Source organism: Phocoena phocoena, chromosome 3, assembly GCF_963924675.1.
Source record: "Phocoena phocoena chromosome 3, mPhoPho1.1, whole genome shotgun sequence".
NCBI lineage: Eukaryota > Metazoa > Chordata > Mammalia > Artiodactyla > Phocoenidae > Phocoena > Phocoena phocoena.
In genome coordinates, this window is record NC_089221.1 from 70,040,448 (window position 1) to 70,064,849 (window position 24,402).

Genomic DNA, 24,402 nt, shown 5'->3' on the forward strand with positions numbered 1-24,402 from the left:
TAATTCTACCTAAACATTCTCTCATTCATTACAAAATCTTTCCTGACTGATTCAACTCAAGGTGCTTTCCCTCTTCTGACCTACCCATAGTATTAAAGCTCATATTTTCTGGTAATATTGTTAGTTGCTTTTTTGCAAGTATATATGTTTCATATTTCCACCAGGTCTCCATCTCCTTTAGGGTAAGAACTGTTTCTTTTGTGTCTCAGAATCTTTAATACTAATTTTGTTGAAGATACAAATGAACATTTCTGTCTTTCAGAATTAATCTCCTATCCAATACCTAGTCCCTTTAGACAGTAGTCATTGTCAGATAATTAAATCATTTATATATAATTTTTCCTCACAAAAATGGAGGGGTACTTCATGTAAAGAAAACAATTACAATCACTAATACAAAAATAAGAAATTTGTGGGAAAAAAGTCTTGAAAAATTCCTATAGAAAGTCTATAAAAATAACAAGACCTCTGTGTCCAACCTATTTTTGTATTCCCCAGAGTGCATTCTTTCCAGAATTTTGTCATCTCCAAAGCACCATCACTTTGACACCCTAGTCACTCACCCCATAATAACTAGCTATATTGAGCACTAACTATGCTCCAGACACTGTTCTAAGCATTTTATGAATATTGTCTTCAAATCTTACACTCATCCTAAGATATCTGCTATTACCGCCAAGTCACATAAAGACAGACTTCTGTTACCAGCAATATGGCAATCTATATCTGAAAAACCTCCAAAAGAACACACCAAAAAATGCTTGATAAAATATAAGAAACCTCCTTTTAAACACATAACTGAGCTTGCAACAAAGTAGAGGAAACCCCTAGAGGTCAAATGTGAAGAGAAAACTAAAAACTAAAGCTCAAAGTGTGAGCTGATGGTGGGGTTGTCTGAGGGAGGACACAGGAATGGTTCTCACTCACTATAAGCATAGATATGGGGGAGACAAGGATTGGGCCAGGCAGGGTTGGGGGTTAGAACTGATCCTCTGCAAAAAGATGGACTAACGGTCATCCAGGGAAAGGGTGATGTAGAAAAAATTAACCCAGTAACACTAAGAGACAGAAAAGCATGTCATCTCCCTGCTTTCTGCTTGAGAAAATAGCCTCCCCAGAATTTACCTCAGAACAGCACTCAGATTCGAGATTTGAATTTTTACTCTCTGTAGGGCCTGGAAAACTTTAAGCCAAGAAATTCCCAGCCTCAGTGCCAACTCCCAGCCTCTTATTTGTCTAAGGCCCACTCTCCTCTCCCTGTGTGTCCATTAATATCAAAGCTAATAATACTCATAGGGGGACTTGCAGAAGCAAACACCGAATCAGTCTATAAAATTTCTCTATCCTTGGTAACATTCTTTGCTTTGGAATCTATTTTATCTGGTATTAACATAGCCACTCCAACCTTCTTTCCTTTGGTTAGTGTTAGCATTGTATATTTTTTTTCTGTCCTTTTACCTTAAAACTGTCTTGTTATTTAAAGTGGGCTTTTTGTAGATAGTGCATGGTTAGGTCTTGCTTTTTATCCAATCTGTCAATCTCTGCCTTTTATTGTAATTAGGGTCCTTAGAGTTGAGGAGACTCTACAGGTCTCTAGAACTCTCTCTCTATGAAGCTCTCTCCTCCTTGATACTGTGCTGTTTAAATTCCAGTCTCCTTGGCCTTTTACATTCCCAGTTCCACCTCTTTACCTCAAAAAACTGCCAGGCTCCTCTTGTGTGCCCTTTCTCTGGAAGCCTTCTTAATTGTGGAGCTCACCTCATTCATTTCCTATCTCTCAGAGGTCAATTGTCTTTGTTCTTAATGTCTGTTGTCTTTAAAAACTGTTGCTCCATATATTTTGTCCAGAATTTTAGTTGTTTCAGGCAGGAGGATAAATATAGTCCCTGTTACTTCATCTTGCCTACATGTAAAAATACAAACTATTCTAGAAGCATAAGCATAGATATGGGGGGGACAAGGATTGGGACAGGCAGGGTGTGTCCATGGCAGAAGGACACACCATGTAGGATTACCACAAATAAAATTCTCATTATGATGCACTCACAATCCAAAATTACAAAACACATGAGGAAATAATCCATCGTGTGTTAGTCAACACACACAAGAAATAGCATGCTTATACCCCAACAACTTTAGAAAGTAGAATTATTAGATATTGACTACAACTTAAGTATGTTTCAAATAATTCATGATTTTTTTAAGTAGAAAAAATGACATTCTCAAACAGTATCAGGCAATTTTGAAAAAATACCAAGTGGAACTTCTAGAACTAAAAAATATAGTAATTTTAGTTATATATGTAGAAATAGAAGTTTGTTAAGTTTGATTTGCTTAAAATCACCCTACTTGTATATGGTGAATCTGAAAACAATGCCTGTGATCTTTTTATTATACTGAATCCTGAGTTTAGTGGGAAAATGAGTGAGCAAAGAGGGCTTTCCATATATAATGTCTCCTTCCAGTCTTTTGATTTTATATTAACTAATATTTGAGTCATTGATAATGAAATTAACATAACATCTTTATAATGGTGGCCTTAAAAAGCAGCATTAACACACGTGCTTTAGGCTAATGTGAGTGAAGCTCATTTTATAGAACTGAAACTCGAATAAAACTGGGACTACCTTATTTCAACTTCAGACCCATATCAACTTGGAAACACATCCAAAATAAATGTAGATGTAACTCTAAAAGCAAATTATGCATATTCTGATCACCCTTCAAAAGTTCATTATAACCTTCTTTACACATCTTGCTTTCCCCCAAACTACTTTCTCTGCCTAATAAAATGAAACAAGCAACAATAACAAAACACAACTCTACTCCCCTTCGTATTGTTTTCTCTCCTGTCTATTCCTTCATTATGATGCCATTTCTTTATTGTATAAAATCTTATTCCAGTTCCTCTCATTTACATCTTTGTGACATACTTGAAAACAATTTTGATGTTTAATTTTTGATTTTACTTGGTCCCTTCTACCCCACTGTCTCCCTTTTTTTATTGTTTTCTTAGATAGAGATGAAAATAAACATTATTTAGCTTTTGGTTTGAATCACGCACAGGAGTGATTTGGCTTAGCATCAAACCATACCACATTCAATAACCCTTGCCTCTTGTTCTTTTAATTAACATTTTTGCAGAAGTGAATCCTGGTAAAAATGAAGCTATATGATTAGAAAAATTTGAGTGAGAATTCAGTACAAGCGTGGCTTTAATGTACATCATGCTATTTGTCTTATTTCATTTCAAATCAAAGAGTATTTGAATCTTAGAATTGAAATGGAACTTAGAGGAGGTATATATATATATGTGTGTGTGTGTTAATTGCTTTATTTATTTTGGTTCTTAACTAATATAAATGTCATGCTGATTTTATTTTAGATTCTCAATTTGCCTTAACGAGTCAAATGTATAGTGAAGAGAAAGACCCAAAAGAAATAATAAATAGCTACAAAACTATGACATAATGTCCTAAAAGTGGGGTGTGATATTGACTCATAGCATCTAGTCAGTCACACTAATGGAGTGTTGTAATGTAACCTCAGTGTAATGAAAAGACCTTGTGTTTTCAAGAACGTTTGGTAGATGTCTTCAGATCCATTTTGTACTGTCCTCCTTTCAGGCTTTTCCTTCTTCTGGGCTGGGCAAGTGTTATTTCCAAATGCTTGGGAAATGATAATTTTTTTATTTCAGTTGTTGGTTGATATGAGTGCATCTCTCTGAGGTGAGCCCTTCTCAGCTCTTGCTGGAACCTCCTCCCCCATTGTTCTAAGGGTCTTTATACAAAGTGAGTTATAAATAACTAATCGAAGTTTAAAATGTTACTGTTTTTTATTCTATTTCTATGGAACTTTTCAGGTGTACATCAAAGTAGAATGAATAGGATGATAAACCTCCAAGTACCATCATCACCCAGCTTCAACAAGTATTCACGTTTTGCCAATTTTATAAAAAATTATGTTTTCTCAAATCTATTTATAAAGATGCATAATATTTTAAAGGAGCTCTTCCTATAATCTATGTGCCTAACTTAGATCAAAACTGTAAATGGGGGGCTTCCCTGGTGGCGCAGTGGTTGAGAGTCCGCCTGCCGATTCAGGGGACATGGGTTCGTGCCCTGGTTCAGGAAGATCCCACATGCCACGGAGCGGCTGGGCCCGTGAGCCCTGGCTGCTGAGCCCGTGCGTCCAGAGCCTATGCCCCGCAACGGGAGAGGCCACAACAGTGAGAGGCCCACGTACCGCAAAAAAACAAAACAAAACAAAACAAAACTGTAAATGGTTGTAGTCCATCTGTAAAGAGAATCGTGATCCACTCAGAGGAAAAGGGGATGCATGAAGCATATCTCCACTGCAGAAAGCAGTGAGTGATTCCTTCTTTTGTTAAAAAATACAGTGTTTAACTACAAAAAGCCCCTGTTTAATTTTCAAAAAGTGCAGTGCCAGAAATCTTTTTGACACACACAAAAATTTTCAACAAAATTTTGGATAAATCAATATATTTCACATATATTTATGGAAGTTTCTCTTTTCCTCCTTGGTATTTTCACTCTAAAGTGGATGTTTGTATGAGGTGGAAGAAGGAAGAGGCATTTTGAGAAGGTCGATTTTGATCTCCCATTATCCAAACTTTTAAATATAATAAAAGCTTTCCCGAATGCCAAAGATAATTATAATATGAGAGGCTTATTGGTGCTTCCTCTTTTTAATAATACCTCACTCTGAGAATCAAAGATGTTTTTAAAGCAGCGTAGGTGTGTAATGGGAGAAAAAGCAGACAGTAATAAGTGCAGAAAAGGAGGAAGTTATATTTAGAGAGAGAGAGAGAGAAAAAAGGTGGATGACTACTTCACTCCTTATTCCAAAACAAATTCCAGATGAATTAAAGATTTGAACAACACAGAAACTGAAACCATAAAAGCACCGGAAGATAACTTGGGAGAATTTCTAAAAATAGTCTTATAATGAAGGAGGTCTTTTTAACAATGACAAAAATCTAGAAGCCATTAAGAAACCCATATGGATCACGTGGCTGTGTTTAGTTGTAAGGGTGTGTGGGAATTAAGTTTCTGTCAAATGGGAACAGGGTTGTTAAAGACTGCTTGGAGCAGTTAGGATTCCTTGCTCAAGAGGGCTCATTGCTCTCCTGAAGAATTCATGATTCAATTAGCAGGAAAGGAGGTGAGAAGAGGTTTGTGGATAAACAACTAACAGGATCTGCCATAATCACTGTGTCCGTTCCCTGCAGAATCCTTAAATTTTGTCATAATACTTCCTGATCTTATCTTCTCCTAATATTTTAATTACAGAGGTAGAAATAAATGCTACTGTATCAAAAAATTAATCAAAAATATGTTATAAAATATGTGCTATGATAGAATATGAGACTAACATAAAAGTTTTAGATAAGTACTAATGTTATAACATGGAACAATGGAAGTCTTAATTAAAGAAAATATATTTACCTAGTCTGTATAAAATGAAAGAAAATGTTAATATTTTATCAACTTGACCAAAAAAGAAAAATTTCAAATCAATTTAAAAATAATTACTATAAGGAAGAGCAAATTGTTTCAGATAAAAATGAATTACAGAAAAGTAATTCCTTTAATAAATCTCAGAACTCTTCTTCACATCAGAGGAATAATATAATATGAAAACTTTATAGCTGCAAAATATAGAAAAGAAAGCAAGTATAACCATATAATCTTCCAATAATTATTTAACTAGTTTTAAATTTATTACTGTGATGTTATAATGATTGGTTTAGTAGAACATTTTATAAAGCTAAATATATTTACATCATCTAAGAACAAAGATTATATAAGCAGCATATTGTCCATGACTTCCGTCAGAAAGGTCAGGAAATAAGCTCATCAATATATAATGCATTTAAGAATCTTCAGGCCAAAATCATCTCATGGTTTGGTTAATGCCAAGTCTTAAAATTCTGTTTATTTTACTTGAAGAAAGCACAATTTTAAACAAATCAGACTATGTGAATAAGTCATAAATTTTTAACTACTAGGAAAATAACATGGCACTGTATTTTTCAACCTACTATGTTTGTTTTGATCTTTCAGCAAAAAAGTTCTTGACCAGATTTTCTGGTTTGTTCAAGCATTCCAAAAAGTATAGAAATTTAATGGATATCCTTTTTATTAGGTAAGACATAAAAAGTATTTATACCAAATATCAAAGTACAAATTCAGAAACCCTCAATAGCTTTAGGACTTATTAATAAGCAAAGTGAATGGAGATATGGCAAAATTGAAAACATAAAATCAGTTTGAATACCAAGGTCTAAAAGAACAAAAAAATCTAGATTCCAAACAAAAATTAATTATCTATGGTATCTATTACGACTGCTCAAAATCTGTAGAAAATTAATGCATCTTGACCTACCAATGGCTCTGTAGACAGTTATGTAGATAAATCAGATTTTAAAGCCTTTTCATTCTTCAATAATCTTCATAATCTTATGGAAGATATTTTTTGTTATTCCATATGGTAACAAAAGCTCATTTATAATTCAGATTTTAGGCTATATAAAGTTGCAGCATTCTCAGTCCATTAACATAATCCTAAATCACCATTACTTTTCACTATATTTGATTCTATTCATTATAGGCCCATCACCTTTATCAGTCAACTTTGCTTCAAGAACAAATGATCCTAGTAATCTGTTACTTAAAATAACAATGGCTTATTTCTTGTTCACATTACACGTTGGCCAACAAGTTTGCCTGTAGTTTTACTCCATGTATATTTTCTTATTCATATTTTGGTACCTCGACTGGAGGAACAGTCTCTGGGTAGAACACTCTGTTCTTATTGGCAATGAGAAAGAGCAAGATTGTTGGCAGAAATGTCCAGTGGTATGTGTCGCTTCTGTTTACACATCATTGGCCAAAGCAAATCACATGACCAAACCTGACAGTGGGTCAGGAAAGTATACTTCACTGAGCAGGGGGCACTGCAAGTCCCAGGGTAATGAGTAGGGACACATAATCCCTCTTACAGATAAGCAGGGAGCAACTCAGGAGGAATATAATCTACCAGTCCTATCCTCTTAGGCTTAATATATTGGAGTCATTAAAAAAAAAAGGAAAAGAAAAGCCTTTGTCTTCTTTGCTTCTCACACCCAGTCAGTTACAAACTCTCTTTAATTCTTCCCCTGGAGTATTGCTTGATTCGGAGATCATCCTAATAAGGATCTATAATCCAAGACAAGTTAGAGAATACTAAATGGGAACATGGTTGCTTTGAATGGACTCCAACAAATAGCTTCATAAAAATTACATCTTAGTCTACTGAAAGAATTTACAGATGTGATAATGGATTCCCTGATACGCTGAATGAGTTGTTGTAATGATTACAAGAGAACCCAGAAGATAGATGTTGGATATATGTTCTGATTAGAAGAGTACTGTAGTATAGGGTGACTTGGCAAGTAGTTTAAACTTGGGAGCTTTGGTTTTCTTATTTACTGAATGGGAATAGTATTATTTCCATAAGTTCACTGACAGGATTAAATGAGATGAGATGTAACACAGAGTAGAATTTTAAAATATTAGCTCTTTCCTCTATTAAAAAAAAAAGTTTCCAGAAATGCATAATAAATATATCAGTGCCTAACAAAACTTTAGAAAACATCATTAACCAATTGTCTTGAGTCTAGAATGAAAACAATGATTAGTTATGTTCACCAAGAAGAAATTCATAACAAAATATATGAAGCTCTCCTTTGTTTTATTTTGGGTTTATTTTGATAAAGTTATTAAATTGATAGATGGAAAAATGCTATAGACATTCTTTTTGAAATTAGAAGGTATTTTTCAAAATCACTTGTAATATACATAGAAATAAGATAAAGGTAGGTTAAGAGGATATATTGCTTGTTGAAAAAATACTCCTAAATAGTATTTAAAAATGGATTCATGTCCACACAGAAAGGTTTCTGCTTTGTAGTCTTTCATTGTATTATTGATTTGGATTTGAGTGATGATATACATGATTTGCTTTTCACATATTTGGACACTGTTTTTGCCAGAGTTCTCCAGAGAAACAACTAATATGAAATAGAAAGATGATAGTTATATAGATAGATAAATAGATAGATAGATAGAAAGATAGATAAATAGACCTAGATATCTCTCTATATGTCTCTAAAGAGATCTCTCTATAAATCTGTATTTATCTCTATCTATATAAGATATATGATATGATATGATATATATGATGTATATATGTGTGTATATATGTGTATATATATATATATATATATATATATATATATATATATATATCTCAGAGAGAGGGATTGCGACTTTATTTCTAGGAATTTCCTTACATAATTGTGGAGAAGGCAAGCTAAAAATCTATAGGGCAGGTCAGCAAGCTAGAAACTTGATAGGGGCTGACAGTGCAGTCTTGAGGCAGAATTTCTTCATCAAGAAGTCTGTTTTTGCTCTTAAAGCCTTAAGCTGATTGGATGAGGCCTACTCACATTAAGAGTACTCTTCTTTATTTATAGTCAGCTGTTAACCATATCTTCAGAATTCCTTCACAGCAACACCTAGACAGTATTTAATTAAATAACTAAGTATCATAGCCTAGCCAAGTTGACACATAAAATTAGTCAGCACAGATACCAAAAATGTGGAAGAAACAGTCAACATATTTTATTACATAATGTGGATTTTTAAAAAATATCTTGAAAGCTTGAAATATTAAACCTAAATTAAAAGAATGCACCAGATTAAATTCTATGAGCTGCATAAACACAGCACTGGGGAGACTTCACTTGGTGAGCACTCAGAGGGAAAATATTTCAATAGTAATGACTCTAAACTCAATGTTTTTCAACAATGGGTGTGAATTGCCAAGAATTCTATTCATTCCTTCCATTCTTCCTTCCTTCTTCCTTTTTTTCCTATTCTTCTCTCTTTCCACAGAGATTTGTTGAGAACTTACTAGGTGGCAGGCACTGCCCTAGGCAAGCAGAACATAGCAGTAAATACAGGCAGAATTCCTGCACTCATGAAGCCTATGATCTATTTGTGGAGGTAGACAAGAAACAAGTAAACAAATGAAAATATGCCATAACTTCAGGCACTGAAAAGCACTAAGAAGGAAAGTCAAACAGTGTAAGTGGAGGTTAAAGTAGTCAGTGCAGGACTTTATGAGGATATGACATTTGAGCAGACTTCAGGGAAGGGAGGAAGTAAGACAGGCAAAGCTCTGTTGAAGAGCATTTCATGCAGAGCGTATAGTAAGTCTAAGGACTCTGAGATAGTAGACTTTTTGGTGTATTCGGTAAACAGCAAGACATTCAGTGTGAGAAGACTACAGTAGAGGGGTAGAGGTGTGTGGTAGGTCTTAGGGTTAGGAGAGAGGAAGAGGTCATGTCATGGAGGACCTTACATATCCTCCTGTAAGGAGGAAGTTTGCATTCTATTACGTGTGATAGGAGGATCTTAAAAAAGGATGTGAGGTGACTTGATTTACATTTTAAAAAGGTCATTCTGGCTAATGTGTGCAGAATAGGCAAGAGGAGTAAAAGTGGAAACAGGAAGATTGCTAGAAGATTCTATTATAAAAGTCTAGGTAAGAGATGATGGTAGCTTAGACTGGAGTGTTAGCAATTAAGATTGAAATGTAGTTAAATACAGGGTATCTTTTGAAGGCAGAGCTGACAGGACACGCGGATGAATTAAATGTGGGATGTGAGAAAAAGAGAGGAATCAATGATGTTATTTAGGTTTTTGGCCAGTAAGGGAGCGGAGATACCATTTGCTACATGAGGATACTGGGTGAGGAGCTTTTATGCATAGGAAATTCAAGAGTTCTAGTTTGAACATGAGATATTCAAATGGAGCTGCCAAGGGACAGTTTGAGTTAAGAGGAGATGCTGGGGTTGGAGATATTAATTTGGGAGTTATTTGCATATATATGGTATTTAAAGTCATGGATCTAGATCAAATTATTTAGGAAGAGTAGTAGACAGTGAAAAAACCAAGGGTACTCCTGACATTTAGAACTTAAAAAGGTGTCTTGAAGGAATTATTAGTTATCTTCAAGTATTATAAGGGCTCTATGTTTAATATAAATTTAGAAACATGAATCAGGACTAATGTGAGGAAGTCACCAGGAGCACATTTCTGTTCAATAAAGGGAACCACTTTTTAACACTTATAGCTAATGCCATATCTTATGAACATGGAATCACTGCAAATGTTCATATTTTCACCAAGTCACAGACTTTCTAGAAAGGCCTTTTGTATTGGGTAGGACTTATTCTATATAAATTCCAATGTCTTTTTCAAGATTTAAGACTCAATGTTCATCCTTCAATTTTTGTTTTCATGATGGTTTTCCTTATTCAGCAATCTTCAGAAGGTGCCTATTTGCCTCAAGATAAAATCCAAATGCCTCTGATTAACTTTTAAAAACTTCCTTAACTTTGCCCTAACTTACAACTTCATCTTCCTTTGTGATTATGAATTCTCTGCTCTAGTAAGGCTGCTTCTTCCTTCTCTACCACAGAAAAATGTTCATCTTGTCTTCTTACCTTTTCTTATCTCCTTGCCTGAGAGATCCAGTCCCTTTTCTTTCACTATTAAAGGAGTTAGAAACTCAAGGAAAAGCTTTGCCCTTTTTCTCTAGGACACAATCTATCAGACTCTTCTGAACTGCCATTGTGGAAATATAACATGTTAACTCATGTTAACAATCACATATTGAATTTTACATTGTAGTGTGTTATTATGTTACCACGTCATATCTCATCCTCTCAACAAGAATTTTATTCATTGTAATAGATACAGTTTATTGAGTTCCTACTTTGTTCCATTATCTTCTTATCTCAAATCCTCATAAAAACCTCCTGAAGGTAGGGTGTAGAAGCTCTCATCGCCTCACCCACATTCCCTTGTCACTCACCATTCTAGTGCATGGCCATGGAATCTCCCTGGTAACTCCCAGCTTTGCTTTCTCTCACCTGTGAGCATGGGACATCTCAGAAGTACAGCGAGTTAAAGAATCTAGGAGCAGCCTTCACCAAAGGTGGAAGGGAGTTGGGGCATAAGTACCTCAGCTTCCTCACTCCTCATGTAGTATAACTCTGAGGTGTGTTTAACAAGATTTCCCCTAGTTCCCCATCAGATTGAGCTCACACCCCTTGCCCACACTGATTACCTACTTGATGACATACCCTTTATTGGCTTCCTTCCCTTCCCTGTCTCACTTCCCTCTGCAGTGGAGTTTCTTGGGATGATCTCTCAAATAATTTATAAACCAGTTCTAGTCTTGGAGTCTGATTCTGGGGGAACCCAACCTCACAATAGGTATTGCTACCCACACAGGTAACAGATGAGAAAACTGAGACTCAGAGAGGTTAAGCAACTTGACCAGAGTTATAGAGCTAGCAGTGGCAGAGGAGGGATTTACATACAATCTCTCTGTCCAAGCAACTCAGGTTTGGAGCTGATTTACTATCTATGTTATCATACTGTAACGCTCTGTGAACACCCAACAAAGAATCTGTCAAGTGACTATAAAAACCATAAAGATTTCAAGACAGTTTAGCTTTTCTTTCCCTAATATCATTTATCTTAGTGTTAAACGCTGCATTTATTTATTAGATGATTAAATGTTTGCCTCACTCTAAATTGTATGATCCATGAGAGCAAGGACCATGCCTATTTTGGCTCAGCATTGTTTCCTTGGAACTTAATAAATATTTGTTAAGTGGAAGGAAAGATGTAATGGAAGCCATGAGTAAGCAGGAATCCTGAGATAGAGAGGTGTGAGAGAGAGGTGGTTGGGGGTGGTTGATACTGGGGGCAGAGTCAGAATCAGTGGCTGTGTCGAGCAGAGAAATAGAGTGAAGGAGTGACAGGGCTCCTGAGCCATGGGAATGGTGGCACCGTGAAAGGAGATAATAACATGGTCCCCATTCTTCAGACATGACCACAAGCATGGCTGTTAGTGATCTTACGGTTCCCTATAAGACTAGATGTTTCGTTGGGGGACAGTTTGCTTCTCCTACCTTACTTCCCTAGAAATCCTTATAATAAACCTTCATCACTTAAGGTGAATCGACCACACCTTTGGAACTCAAAAGCTTACAGATCTGTCTGTTGAAGATAATAATATTGTCATACTTTTTCAGAGTTGTGAAAGAGACAGTGCACAAGAGAACACTTTGACAACTTTAAAAGTTTCTATCAATACAAATATAAGGCATGAATTTTGTACAACTTTTAACAAAACAAAACATATTATCAGATTATTTCTTCACGAATGCCACTGTAATACCCATGATAGTTTTTCTTGAATTTTTCCCATTTGGTCGTCAATGAGCTCTTTTATGTCCAATGCATAACCACTTTTGCTTCTATCCTATTATTTAGCTGAAAATACATGTTAAAAAAAAGACAAAATATATTTGAATCAAGCAATAAATAGTCCTAGAAAGTCACTCCCTCTGGTCAGCATTGCTCCAGTGATAACATTCATGACTGGGAAATGGGTTCTCATCCCAGCCACACCATGACTAACACTGAATAAGCTTAGCCGTTTGTGCTAAATAGCCTTAGTTAGGCCATACAATAGGATAACTGAAATACAAAATGACTCCAGTATAACAAACAACATGCCTATATTTAACAGAAATAAATTCTTCATCACAGGGGTTCTCAAACCCTGGTGTAAGTAGTGCGAAGCCCCTACCCTTTGGCATTCATCTGTTCTATGCAGGCAGTGGTCTCTCACTGCAAACACCAGTTCCTTTCTACCTGTGGGCTTTCTCTGGCCAGGGGAGATGCTCAGGCTGCACACAGGGCAGTCTGGAGGTGTTGGAAAGGAGATGCTTTCAGAAGCAGCCCTCAACCAATGACAAACAGGAGCTCAAGAATAAAAACCAGTTTCAGTGTCCTTCAGGTGTGTCAGCTCTCAGAGGAGTTCTGTGCTCTCTCCCAGAGCTCCCCGGTAGGATCGAGCCCCAGCTGCTCTCAGCAGTGACCAGATCCTTAACACATCTTGTATTAACTTCCTTCCCTTCCCTACTCTCCTTCTGAAATTTCCCAGGATCACCTCCCAAATAAACAACTTAACACTCAAGTCTTAGTTTCAGAGTCTGCTTCTGGGAAAACCCAAACTAGGATACCTGGTCTGCAAACCAATGCCAATTTTTAAAAATCCATGGAAAAATGAAAAAGAAGGACATAATATACCATGCACATTTCATGAAGCTAAATTTATGTAATTCAAAAGACTTTGCTTTTTTGCTGAAATTATTTCCTTCCCTTTTCTTTTTTTTTCCCTCTCTCCCTTCCTTTCTCTCTCCCTGTCCCCTATTCCCTGACCCTGCTTTTCACTATTTCTGCTAGAAATGTCTTTTCCTTTTATGAAATAGAGTTGTAGGAAATGATAGTTAATAATAACAAAATACTCCTCACTTCACAAAATTCATAATTTAGTAGTCTCTCAATTTTGTTGAAGCTTTAGTTGTCTGTAAAATCCAGAGATCTGGAAGTTACTGCTGTACTACATGTTATATTTCATTGTTATTTTCACAATTAAAGAATGAAGAGAAAGTTAAAATATTAAAAAGTTGTGTTAAGATAAGTGAAATTGAGTTCTTCGAAAATGTGAATTAAGAAATAATTATAGTTAGAAATATCTTAGAAAGGTAGTTTTAGTTAGGTAAAGTTACATTACTCACAATTTCTTTTGATGTACATAAAACTCACCTTATTTTATCTGTAATTATCTCAAGGCTCTATTTAACCCTTTCATTGTATAGTTACTTTAAAGCCTATTAAAAAGGTTTGTGTATTTGATGTACTAACTAAATTCAGAGATGAATGGGTTACTGGGAGATTCTCAGGTAGACCCAAGAATGCAACCTGAATTCAGAGACTTTGCAAGATTCCTAAGGTGAAGAGGCCAAAGGTTAGTTGGATTCCATGACTGTGTTTCAGGTGGTATTTAAATTGTTACAGACAGAGGCAAAGAATGGGAGTGTAATGATGAGGAGAATGTGAACTGGAGTCCTATACCACCTTGAGTCCCCCATTTCCCTTGCCCTGAAACCATTCCACTTCCTTTTCTTTCTTACTTCTAGCATGGAGCACTATCATGTAAAGGAACCTGGTGCAGAAAGGAAAAATAGAACTATTCCTGGTTAGAGGAAACTAGTAGGCAAAGAAAAACAGACTAGAATTGATGAAGGGGAAAAATTTCTGATATAGAATAATGAAAAATCAGCAAAATAAAGACCAAAGGATAAAAATAACCTAAATAATAAAAAATAAAGATATTTTTCTACTCTTCTTTCAAGAGAAGGGATATTTAGATCTAACTGATCTAAGCTCCTTTAACCATATGTAAGTTTAAATGTTTTAAGAGGGCTCCTAATAATTTTCTTTGAAGTTTATTTTACTGCCTCAGAGATTGTACTTTTCTTTAATTTCTCCATGGTGTTTATAATTTTCATCAAGCTTAGTTATTATACCACATACTGTAACCTCTGCAGAGCTATTTACTTTTTCATCAAAATAATTTCCATTAACCTGTATCTCCTCAATGTTATTTGCTCAAAACATCTCCCTAATAAGGAAATTTGTGCTCTTGAAAATTTTAAGATGAGGTCAACAAATGCAGTAAGGATATTAGGGGTTAGGAGAAAAGGCTTCTTTTCAAAATTCTGAGGTCAATGAAACCTTTTGACACTCTTTAGAGAAACTTGGAAGCCTATTTGTTTAGCTGAGTATGCACTAGGGCATGAAACACAATAATACTCATCATGACTTCTTGCTTAGTTTTCCCTTCAGAAACTACTCAGATATTTGATCTAAATTCCTTGAGTTTCTCTAAAATTGTATTACTGAGTCAGTTACCTTTTCACATATTGAGTTATCAAAACTGCAAAATGTTTTGGAATGTATTACATTCATATTTGAGTGGCCAATAAAATCAGAATGAGCCAAATTCATTTTTTAAAAAATTGTGTTCAGGTTCTTTTACCCATGTCTTTGCCCAGCATTTCTGATTGTTTATTCTTCATTAAATACTATGTTTAATTCCATATCTGGAATAACTTTTCTTAAATCACAGATATCAAAAATTGTTTTACTAAAAGTAAAAGCTATTTTGAATTTTCCTCTTTTGTATACTGTTTTTCAGTGCCTCCCTGTTTAATATTATCTGTGAATTTAATTAACAGACTGTTTACTTCCCTTTGTTAACTAATGTTACATAACACCACACCTAACACCAGTCCCTGCAGAAACCCTGTAATGCCCCTCTTCAAATAAATATTTCATAGGTTTTTGTTCTTTTAAAATTTTCTTCAGTTTTTGACTCATGAAACTTCAAGGAGTGTATCTATGTCAGGAAATTCAGGGGCTTGGAAGAAAAGGAAAGGGAAACACAGAAGAAACTGAGAGAGAAATTAGCAGAAAAACAAAAACAAAAACATGAGACTATAGAGACTGTAAATGAGAGATGGGCAGGTCAAGGTGAATAGAGAAAGAAAAAAGGCAATAGATAAAAATAAAGGAGGTAAAACATTTAGCCCTTTTGGAAAAAATTGAAAGTCAGTGAAGATAGAAGACTTGATTTGAGATTAAGGAAATACACAAAGAACAGTAAAGATCAAGGCCTAGATCCATCCAATAAATGGAGTATATAAAAAAATTTGAAAATATCTCATCAAAAATATTTGGTAATCTCTTTAGATGAAAAGGACAACACTACTCTAAGACTGAATATAATGTAAGATATTGGTATTAGGTTGATACACAAATAGACATAGTAGATCCCACTGGTTGAGCAATTGATGTCTAAAGATGTGAGCTGATCTAATCCAGGATTTGTTAAAAGAATGGAGACCTGTTCAAAGCAGTTGGCAAGCATTGGGCTAGGCAGTAGGATAGACTACAGGTTGTATCTGCAGTATACCTTTGTAGTAACTAGAAAACAATATAAATCAGTATGTAATCGATGTTGGACTACATTAAATATTGGCCTTTAGAGGCTAAAGAATTTTCAAAAAAGGGGAAGGACATAATTCCGCAAATTAGGGTAGTGAATCTTACCTGGAATCTCAGGAAGAATACCTATGGTGTGTGAGCACTTAGAAAATATCAGTGATAACCCAGAGCTGGTGATTACCTACCAGTCCAATGTCTTATGATGGCTGATGATGGTGTTGCATACCATTTTCTTGTTTAGCGTACTATAATATAGTGGTTCTTAAACTTAAATGTGCAAATCTTGGAGGGCGTGTTAAAACACAGATTACTGCATTTTCTGATTCAGAGGGTCTAGGGTTGGAGGGGTCCAAGAATTTGCATTTCTAACAAGTTCCTAGGATATTGCTGGTCTGAGACCACTCTTGCGATTAGTCAGTCCATCTTCACTCTCCCAGGTAGTACACTGCATAAGAGGTGAGCAGAATGAAGGAGTCCTTAGGATTACTGGTAATCACATTGTCACTGATGTGGCAAATAGGGTTATGGAAATAGACATTTCTAAAGGAAAATGTCTTGTGTGCACCTTGCCACCTCGTTTACTGGTCTTTTCCTTTTTCCCTTGGCCTCTATTTCAGACCCTTCCCATCCTTAATGTGCTTCTTGTTGGTTTGACTATCCTTAGCAGAGAAAATACTGATCTCAAAGATCAATATTTAATGGTATTTAATGTGGGATTCCTCCTGGGAGAATGCAAAATATAAGAATAATATATGAATCCAAAAGGGCAAATCAGATACTGGAATTTCAAAAAATGGGAACGATTCCTCCACCTATGTTTATACATATTCCAGTAGAAAAGACAAAACAAAAACCATTCTCTTCGGCTATATATTGAGTGAAATTTCAGTTTATTGATAATTTTTGAAACCATACATAATTGTAACTGACACTTTGGGACCTTGACATCTGCCAGTTGAAAGTGCTCTGTGCATTCACATGTACATCGTGGAGTATGCCCTGCCGTGTTTTGCACACAAACGAGGACAAAAGGGCGTTGATTAATGATGTCTGGGGCACCTCTCCTCTCCACACCTTATTAGTTACCCAACAGACTTGCAGTGGCAAGGTAGTGTGTGTGAAAGAGAAAGAAAAAGAGAAAGGGAATAGAGGGGGAGAGTGGGAGAAGAAAAAACGTGTACGGTGGTAGAAATCTGACTTCAAACAACCACTATTTCTACTAAAATTCTTAGCCCTCCCCATATGGCCCCCCCATTATCCATCTCGCTTCCTTTGAGTTTCAGAACCCAGTTTTTAAAATTTCATTTTATTTTTTAGCTTGTAAGAGTCATATAGTAATTTATACTATGAAAAGAAAACGGAAACAGTAACAGTACGGTCTCGACCTTCCAAGCGGGCCGCCCCCTCCAACACCCCACCTCCGAGGGCCTTGAATGTCTGGTTTCTGCGCCGCCGGCCACGGGTGTTTGTTCTACCGGTCAGGAAGCAAGGAATTGGCTTCGCGGCATCTTCCTTTCCCTCTCCCCGGTCCTCCCTCTTCAACCCCTCCTTGTCTCTCCCGTCTCTCCGGTTTTCACCGCGCTGAGCGGCCGCGCGCTCTGGACCCACTCCTCCCCTCCTCCGCCTCACCGGCCCTTCAAACAAAGCCCAGGGAGGCCGGCGCGCGAGATTTGCGGCCGCGCCGCCACGCGCTCCACCCAGAGCGGGTCAGCGAGCGCGGCCGCGCACCGCGCGTCCCCGCCGCTTCCTTCCCTCCCGACTCTTCCTTTTCCTTCTCCAGGCCCAGTCCCCCAACCCCCGCTCCGGGAAGGCGCCTGCGCAGAAGCTGCCCTCTCCCTCCTCCTTCCCCGCCCTTCCTTCCCTCTGCTCCTCCTCCCGTGCCCCGCCTTCCTTTCTCTCTCGTCGATTTCACTGAGCGCTCCAGGTTGCGAGCAGTTCAGTCCGTTTTCCCACTACCCCGCCCCCCTTCCTCTTTTCTCCCCACCCCTAGCGTCTCAGCCCCGTGGAGGATGAAGCGGCTGCAGCGGCCCCAGCCCCAGCAGCGGCACCGGCGGTGGCTGCGGTGGGGGTGGCCGGAACTGGGGTGGTGAAGAAGCGGTGGCGGCGGCGGCCGTGGCGGTGGCTGAAGGAGCAGCAGCCGCCCCAGCCGCTTCCCCTGTGCTTCCCTTCCTCTTGAGTGCAGCCAGGAAGTTTTTCGCTTCTGTGCATGTGTGTGTGCGTGAGTGTGGGTGTGTAAGGTGAAGATTTGGGCGGCGTTTGTGCAGGCGTTGGGTTTTTTGCCCACTTCTCTTCCCGTAACCCGGGTAGCTCCCGAGCCTGGGCTGTGGCCCGAAGAGGGGGCGCGGCGGCGGGCTCTCTCCTTTTGTTGTTGTTTCCTCCGCCTGGGGAGCTGAAGAGGGGACGCGCCTGGGTGGGGCGGCTCGGAGCCCGGGCCTGGTGGCCCCCGGGGCTCCCGGGCGGGCAGGGTAGGGCAGAGTAGAGCGGGCTTCAACATGATGGCGGCCGAGGCCGGCAGTGAGGAGGGCGGCCCGGTCACCGCCGGGGCAGCAGGAGGCGGCGGGGCCGCGGGCTCCAGTGCCTATCCGGCAGTGTGTCGGGTGAAGATACCCGCCGCCCTGTCTGTGGCAGCCGCCCCCTTTCCTGGGCTGGCGGAGGCTGGAGTGGCCGGGACTCTGGGTGGCGGAGCCGCTTTGGGGTCAGGGTTCCTGGGACCCGGGTCTGTGGCGGGGGCACTGGGGGGAGCCGGACTGTCAGGGGGAGGTGCTGCTGCTGGCGTGGCTGGTGCTGCCGCCGCCGGACCTGGCGGGGAGATGGCTTTCACCAAGGGGACCACTTCGTTGCCTGCTGAGACCTTCGGGGCAGGCGGCGGATTCCCTCCTTTGCCGCCTCCTCCTCAGCTGCCCCCTTTGGGCGCGGGCCTGGGAACAGTGGACGAAGGTGACTCTCTGGATGGACCAGAATACGAGGAGGAAGAGGTGGCCATCCCGCTGACCGCTCCGCCAACTAACCAGTAAGTCAAGACCGGTGTTTTGGGGGAAGCTGACTCCTGGAAAGAAGTGGGAAAACATGCCTCGTTCTTTCAGCTGTTACTCGTTGTGAAAAGTTTTGAAGCTTATGGTTCTGTGCATAGGGATTTAATTTGATCACTCATCTTCCCTACAGGCACACTCCCTGGCGGCTTGGTATATCTGTTGCTCCTCTGGAAAGATGTAAAGTTTTAAAGATGGGAAGCATGGGAAAATGTGTATCCAGTGAGAACCGGATATGGTTCTGCCCCTTCCAAATTGAGGTGGCGTCCTGGGATTCAGCTGAGCTTGCAGCTACCAAGGCAGTCGTAGTCTATATTAACCTGGTTGTGTTCCCTGTTGAAGCTAGATGACTAGTGAGAAGCTTGGAATACAAGCATTTAAATGAGTATTGTGTTAATATCATTCGAAACATGCATTGGTCAGAATGCTTTGTTTTTGTTGCACTGCAAATCCCAGCTTCTGCCTGTTGAAATCATTGCGATGCAGAGAAGTCTTTGGATCACTTTTGAAAACGTGGGTCAGCGAGAAAGGAAAGGAGTTCTGATAATTACAGGTGTGGTTAAGGGCTCATACTCCAACAATATTTGTAACTTGTGCCGTAGAATTCCCATTTATTAATATTAGTGTAATTCTTCTATAAGTTGAAGCTTTCTAAACACAGTATTGGAGCAAAACAAAATCAATAGTGTGCTTCCCTTCAACACTTTGTTGGTGGCAAATACAGTATTCTATTTGAAAATTAATTTTGCCAGTCTACTGCGGAATATATATGACAAATGACTTTTCTATATATAGTACCTCCCCCTTGTTCTCTTCATAAGTGAACTTAGGTATGTATTTATAAAGCTGGACCTTGATGAGAGGAAAATGTTGATGGGAAGAGGTAATAGTAGGTAAAACTTGCTTTATAGATCCCTCATATCTGTCTTAGTTTTCCTTTAGAATGTTGACAACCTTGGTGAGTATCAGAAGAAGAAAGATTTGGTTTCTGTGTTGACAATCACTCTAGACAATTGCAGGTTTTTTTGTTTTTTCGTGGGTTTTGTTTTCGTTTGTTTTTTTTGATAAGCTTCTTTGGAAGAATTAAAAAGGACTTAACGAATTAGGACATTTTTGACTTAAGGCTACATCTTTTGATGGAAAAGTAAAGTTAGTCTTACTTGGGTCAGCCATGGTATAGGGGTGTTGTATTCCTTTTATATTATTCATTGTGAGTTCAATTTTTTGGTCTGATTTCATACCAACTTATCATTTCACATCTGTATATTGCAGACTTTTCTGAAGGTGTTCTGAGAGTGTTAAAAATTTAAAATATACTGCACTGCTTACACACCTTCAATCAAGCCTTCTTGAAAAAATCACTTAAGCATTAAGGTTCCTGTGGTTACGATAAAGTGCAACTTTTCATTATGAAAGAATATAGGCTTATGCCAGTTATTAACTAAATTGAATTAGGCATATTTAGTATATTGCAGTTTTAAATATTTTTAAAGGTAGAATTTATTTTGTAGAGCAATTTTAGCTTCACGGCAGAATTAAGCAGAAAACACATAGTGTTCCCATTAAATTTTTAATAATAAACATGAGTGAGTATATAGGAAAAATTATGTTTCTGAGAAGTCCATTTGAGATTTTCATCATTATTGTTTATATTTGGGAATAAAAATATTATTTGTGTGACTGTGTATACAAGAATTGTACCTGTTCTAAAAGGTATCCTCCATTTCTAGCATGTTTTTTAAATTTGCCACTGAGAAGTACAAATTTCCCTCTTTATCTTAGATATCAACCCAAAGTCACTGGAGGCAATACAGTGTAGTGGTTAAGCGTGCAAATTCTGAAGTTAGACAAGATTTGGGTTGGAATCCTGACTCTGCTACTAACTAGCTGTGTGATCTTGGAAAGGTCAGTTTCCCCATCTGTAAAATGGGGACAATAATGGTGTCTCCCTCATACGGTCGTGTGTGTTTTTTTTTTTTTTTTGCGGTACACGGGCCTCTCACTGTTGTGGCCTCTCCCGTTGCGGAGCACAGGCTCAGCGGCTATGGCTCATGGGCCTAGCCGCTCCGCGGCATGTGGGATCTTACCGGACCGGGGCACGAACCCGTTTCCCCTGCATTGGCAGGAGGACTCTCAACCACTGCGCCACCAGGGAAGCCCCATATGGTCGTTTTTAAGGTTAATGAGAACCCCCTGAACATATTCAGCACAGTCCCTGGCACATAGTAAGTGTGCAATAAATTAGTAGTCTCCCCAAATAATAATATATTATTTTATTGTCATTAAATTGCCTACTAATTCTATTGCTATAGGAACTCCCTTACTAATAACTATTTGAGAGAATGTTTTGAACTCCGAAGGTCTGTCTACTATGATTGATTATATCAAAAATTTTATTTTAAATTCATAAAGGCTTCTTGCAGGCTAAGCAGGTTTAGAGATGGAATTCAAGTGTTTTCTATAAATTCCTATTTTTAAATAAAAGGAAAAGCCTTAACGACTTTGTTAAATAATGTCAAATCTTTCATAAAAGTATTGAAGAAATGCTTTTGGACTAATACATGATTACTAGTGACTGGTCACCTTAGTTATTGATAGCATGATATTAAGGAGGTTCAGGTCATAGGATCGCATCCACAGTGGGTTTGTTAGATAGACCAGGGCTCCCTGATCATGGAGTTCAACCATGTGTCCAGCTGGTTCAGTGCTGTTGGTCACAAGAGTCAAGTGACAATATGTAGATAGACCAGTGCAAATATAATAACACTATTAGTATTTTGTACCTTGCTTTTCTGTGTGCATGGTGAATCATTAGTCTCATGTTTATTACTGAGCATTTTCATTAGTTGGGTTAAGGCCAGAAAAGTTTGTATAATTTTAACTATTACATGTATTTGAATATTCTTTTTTTTGGTGCAAATTTTGAGGAAAAAATTTTAAAAAGAAAAAGAATTCTCTCCATATATTTTTATGCTATAAAAGGTTCTGTATCTAAAACTGCTGAAAAAGTTTTTTTTCAATACAGGTACTCCCTGTATTGTTATGTAGCTGCTTTTCGTGGTCCTTGTTATTTCTTTCTCTTTTCCCCAGGGGTGAGGGGTGATAGGAAAGGAGAAGTTCCCTTAGTCCACCATCAGTTATGTACAGAGATTTTTAACTATGAGCCTGCAGTAGCAGGAGGCTCTTGGGCTGAATCCAACTGACAGATATATATTGCTTGCTCGTAGTGTATTTGGAGCATTTAGTGATTACTTGCCACCATTTAAAAATAGGAAAACTTCATGTTTAAGAAGTTTCGATTTCTAGCATCACTTGAGAAATCAGAGGAGTTGGCTCTACCTGGTTGCTGTTCCTGCTTGAGAATAGATTTCTAGAGCTGAGTAGTGATTGCCCCATTTAGGTGAATTCTGAGCTCTACAGTTAACTGTGGTTACTACCAGGCCTGCTTTGCCTTTGATGTTATTTGCCTGGCATCTGGCTTAACTAGATCTTACCTTGGACCTAAAACGCAGGCTTTCTCAAGCCTGAAAGTCGAAGGAAAAAAGAAATAAGGAATGTAAATAATACCTTTCTTTTCCTTAAGAATCATCTTACTGTTTCTACAAAAATAAAATCATTCTTAAGTCAAATAATTGTTAAATGTTAGTACTAAGACATGTAGCATTCATTAACTTTGTCACTGATTGCATTGTAACTCTGGCTGAGTCATTATTTCTTAATAAAAATGGGGGTGAGAATTGAAGAGATTAGTTATGGACAAAGTGGTTTCTGACCAGGACCAGATATTTTTGCTATATGAGTAGTAGAGCAATGTAGTAGGAGCTTAATTTAAGGGATACAACAATGAGTAAGATACCCCTTTTCTTAATGTCTCTCTAGTAGAAAGTTAAGTTACCAATTACTGTCATTCAGGCTAGCTTAAGATAAATATCATGAGTGAAGTATGAGCAAAGGGTCATGGGGGTTAAAAGAATAAGATATTTATATAATTAGAATCAGTAAAGTCTTAGAGGAAAAGTAGCAGGTATGTTTTCAATGCTGCTTAATTTATTCTGAACAAGAGGTAATTGGTTCCTATGCCCTTTGCCTAAAGATTCTGTCAGGTAGAAAAGAATTACAAATTAATGAGTATAAACTTTTGACCTTTAGTGAGGAGTCTGTCCTACTGAACTCTTTTTTTTTTTTTTTTTTTTTGCGGTACGTGGGCCTCTCACTGTTGTGGCCTCTCCCGTTGCGGAGCACAGGCTCTGCACGTGCAGCCTCAGCGGCCATGGCTCACGGGCCCAGCTGCTCCGCGGCATGTGGGATTTTTCCGGACCGGGGCATGAACCCGTGTCCTGTGCATTGGCAGGCAGACTCTCAATCACTGAACCACTAGGGAAGCCCCTATTGAACTCTTAATTATTTACCTGTGGTCTGGGGTAGGTTGAAGGGGGTGCCTACAGTTAACTGAGAATACACAGCACTACCAAAGGCTTGAATTGGTCTGGATCATTGATTAGCCACTCTGGGGAAACCAGGTGAACATTATCGACAGAGCCAAAAAAAAGACCCAAAAGCCAAAACAACAGCAACAAAAAAACCTTACAGGGGTAAATTAGGAAGAAGAAGGGGAAAATAAAGAGGTCTTTTGGTTGCTTTGCTCCCTATCTCTTTACTAGCCATTAGGGAACTGAGAGAATGCCTTTAAGAGCAGCTCAAATACTCCAAACAGTACCTCGGTGGGGGCAGGTGATGGAACTTAGAGCGATTATTGTCAGGTATTACTGATGACATTTCTTGGTTGCTTACTACCTAACAGGAACTGTTCTAATTGGTTTACATGTGTTGTTGTAGTTGCCTGTTGCTTCACTCCAAAACTTAGTTGCTGAAACATTTATTTGCTCTTGATTCTAAAATTTGGGCAGGGCTTGTTGGGGACTGCTCCATGTGTCACCTGTTGGCTATAATGTCCAAGGTATCTTTTTAACTCATAAGTCTGGTACCTCAGCTGGGATGGCTGGAACAGCTGGTGGATAGCTGGGCATCTGTGTGTGTATGTGTGTATCTGTGTCCATGTCTCCCCCCACCCCAACTTCTCCATTTCATTAGCTTGAACTTCTCCACAGCATGGCAGATGGGTTCCATGAGGGAGCATTCCCAGAGGACAGGCCTCACCTGCCGACACGTATTAAGCCTCTCTGTTCTTCATGTTTGCTAACGTTTCAATGGCAAATGCTAATCACGTGAGTCAGTCTAGATTTAGTGTGGGAGTGGGCTATAAAAGGGCACCAATATTAGAAGGTGAGATTTCTTGGGGACATCAGAGTAGCTGCCTACTGCATGTATTATTCATTTACAAGTAAATATTAGATAATATTAGAATACTA

At 38.4% G+C, this 24,402-nt stretch overlaps 1 protein-coding gene across 1 annotated transcript in view; it reads left to right on the top strand.

Moving 5' to 3' along the window:
- The first annotated feature begins 18,403 nt into the window (after window positions 1-18,403).
- RASA1 (RAS p21 protein activator 1) overlaps window positions 18,404-24,402 on the top strand; it is a 108,233-nt gene continuing 102,234 nt past the window's right edge. Inside the window, exon 1 of the mRNA XM_065873560.1 lies at window positions 18,404-19,014. Within this exon, the coding sequence (XP_065729632.1) occupies window positions 18,497-19,014 (518 nt within the window). The 5' untranslated portion in view covers window positions 18,404-18,496. The remainder of the gene's footprint in view (window positions 19,015-24,402) is intronic.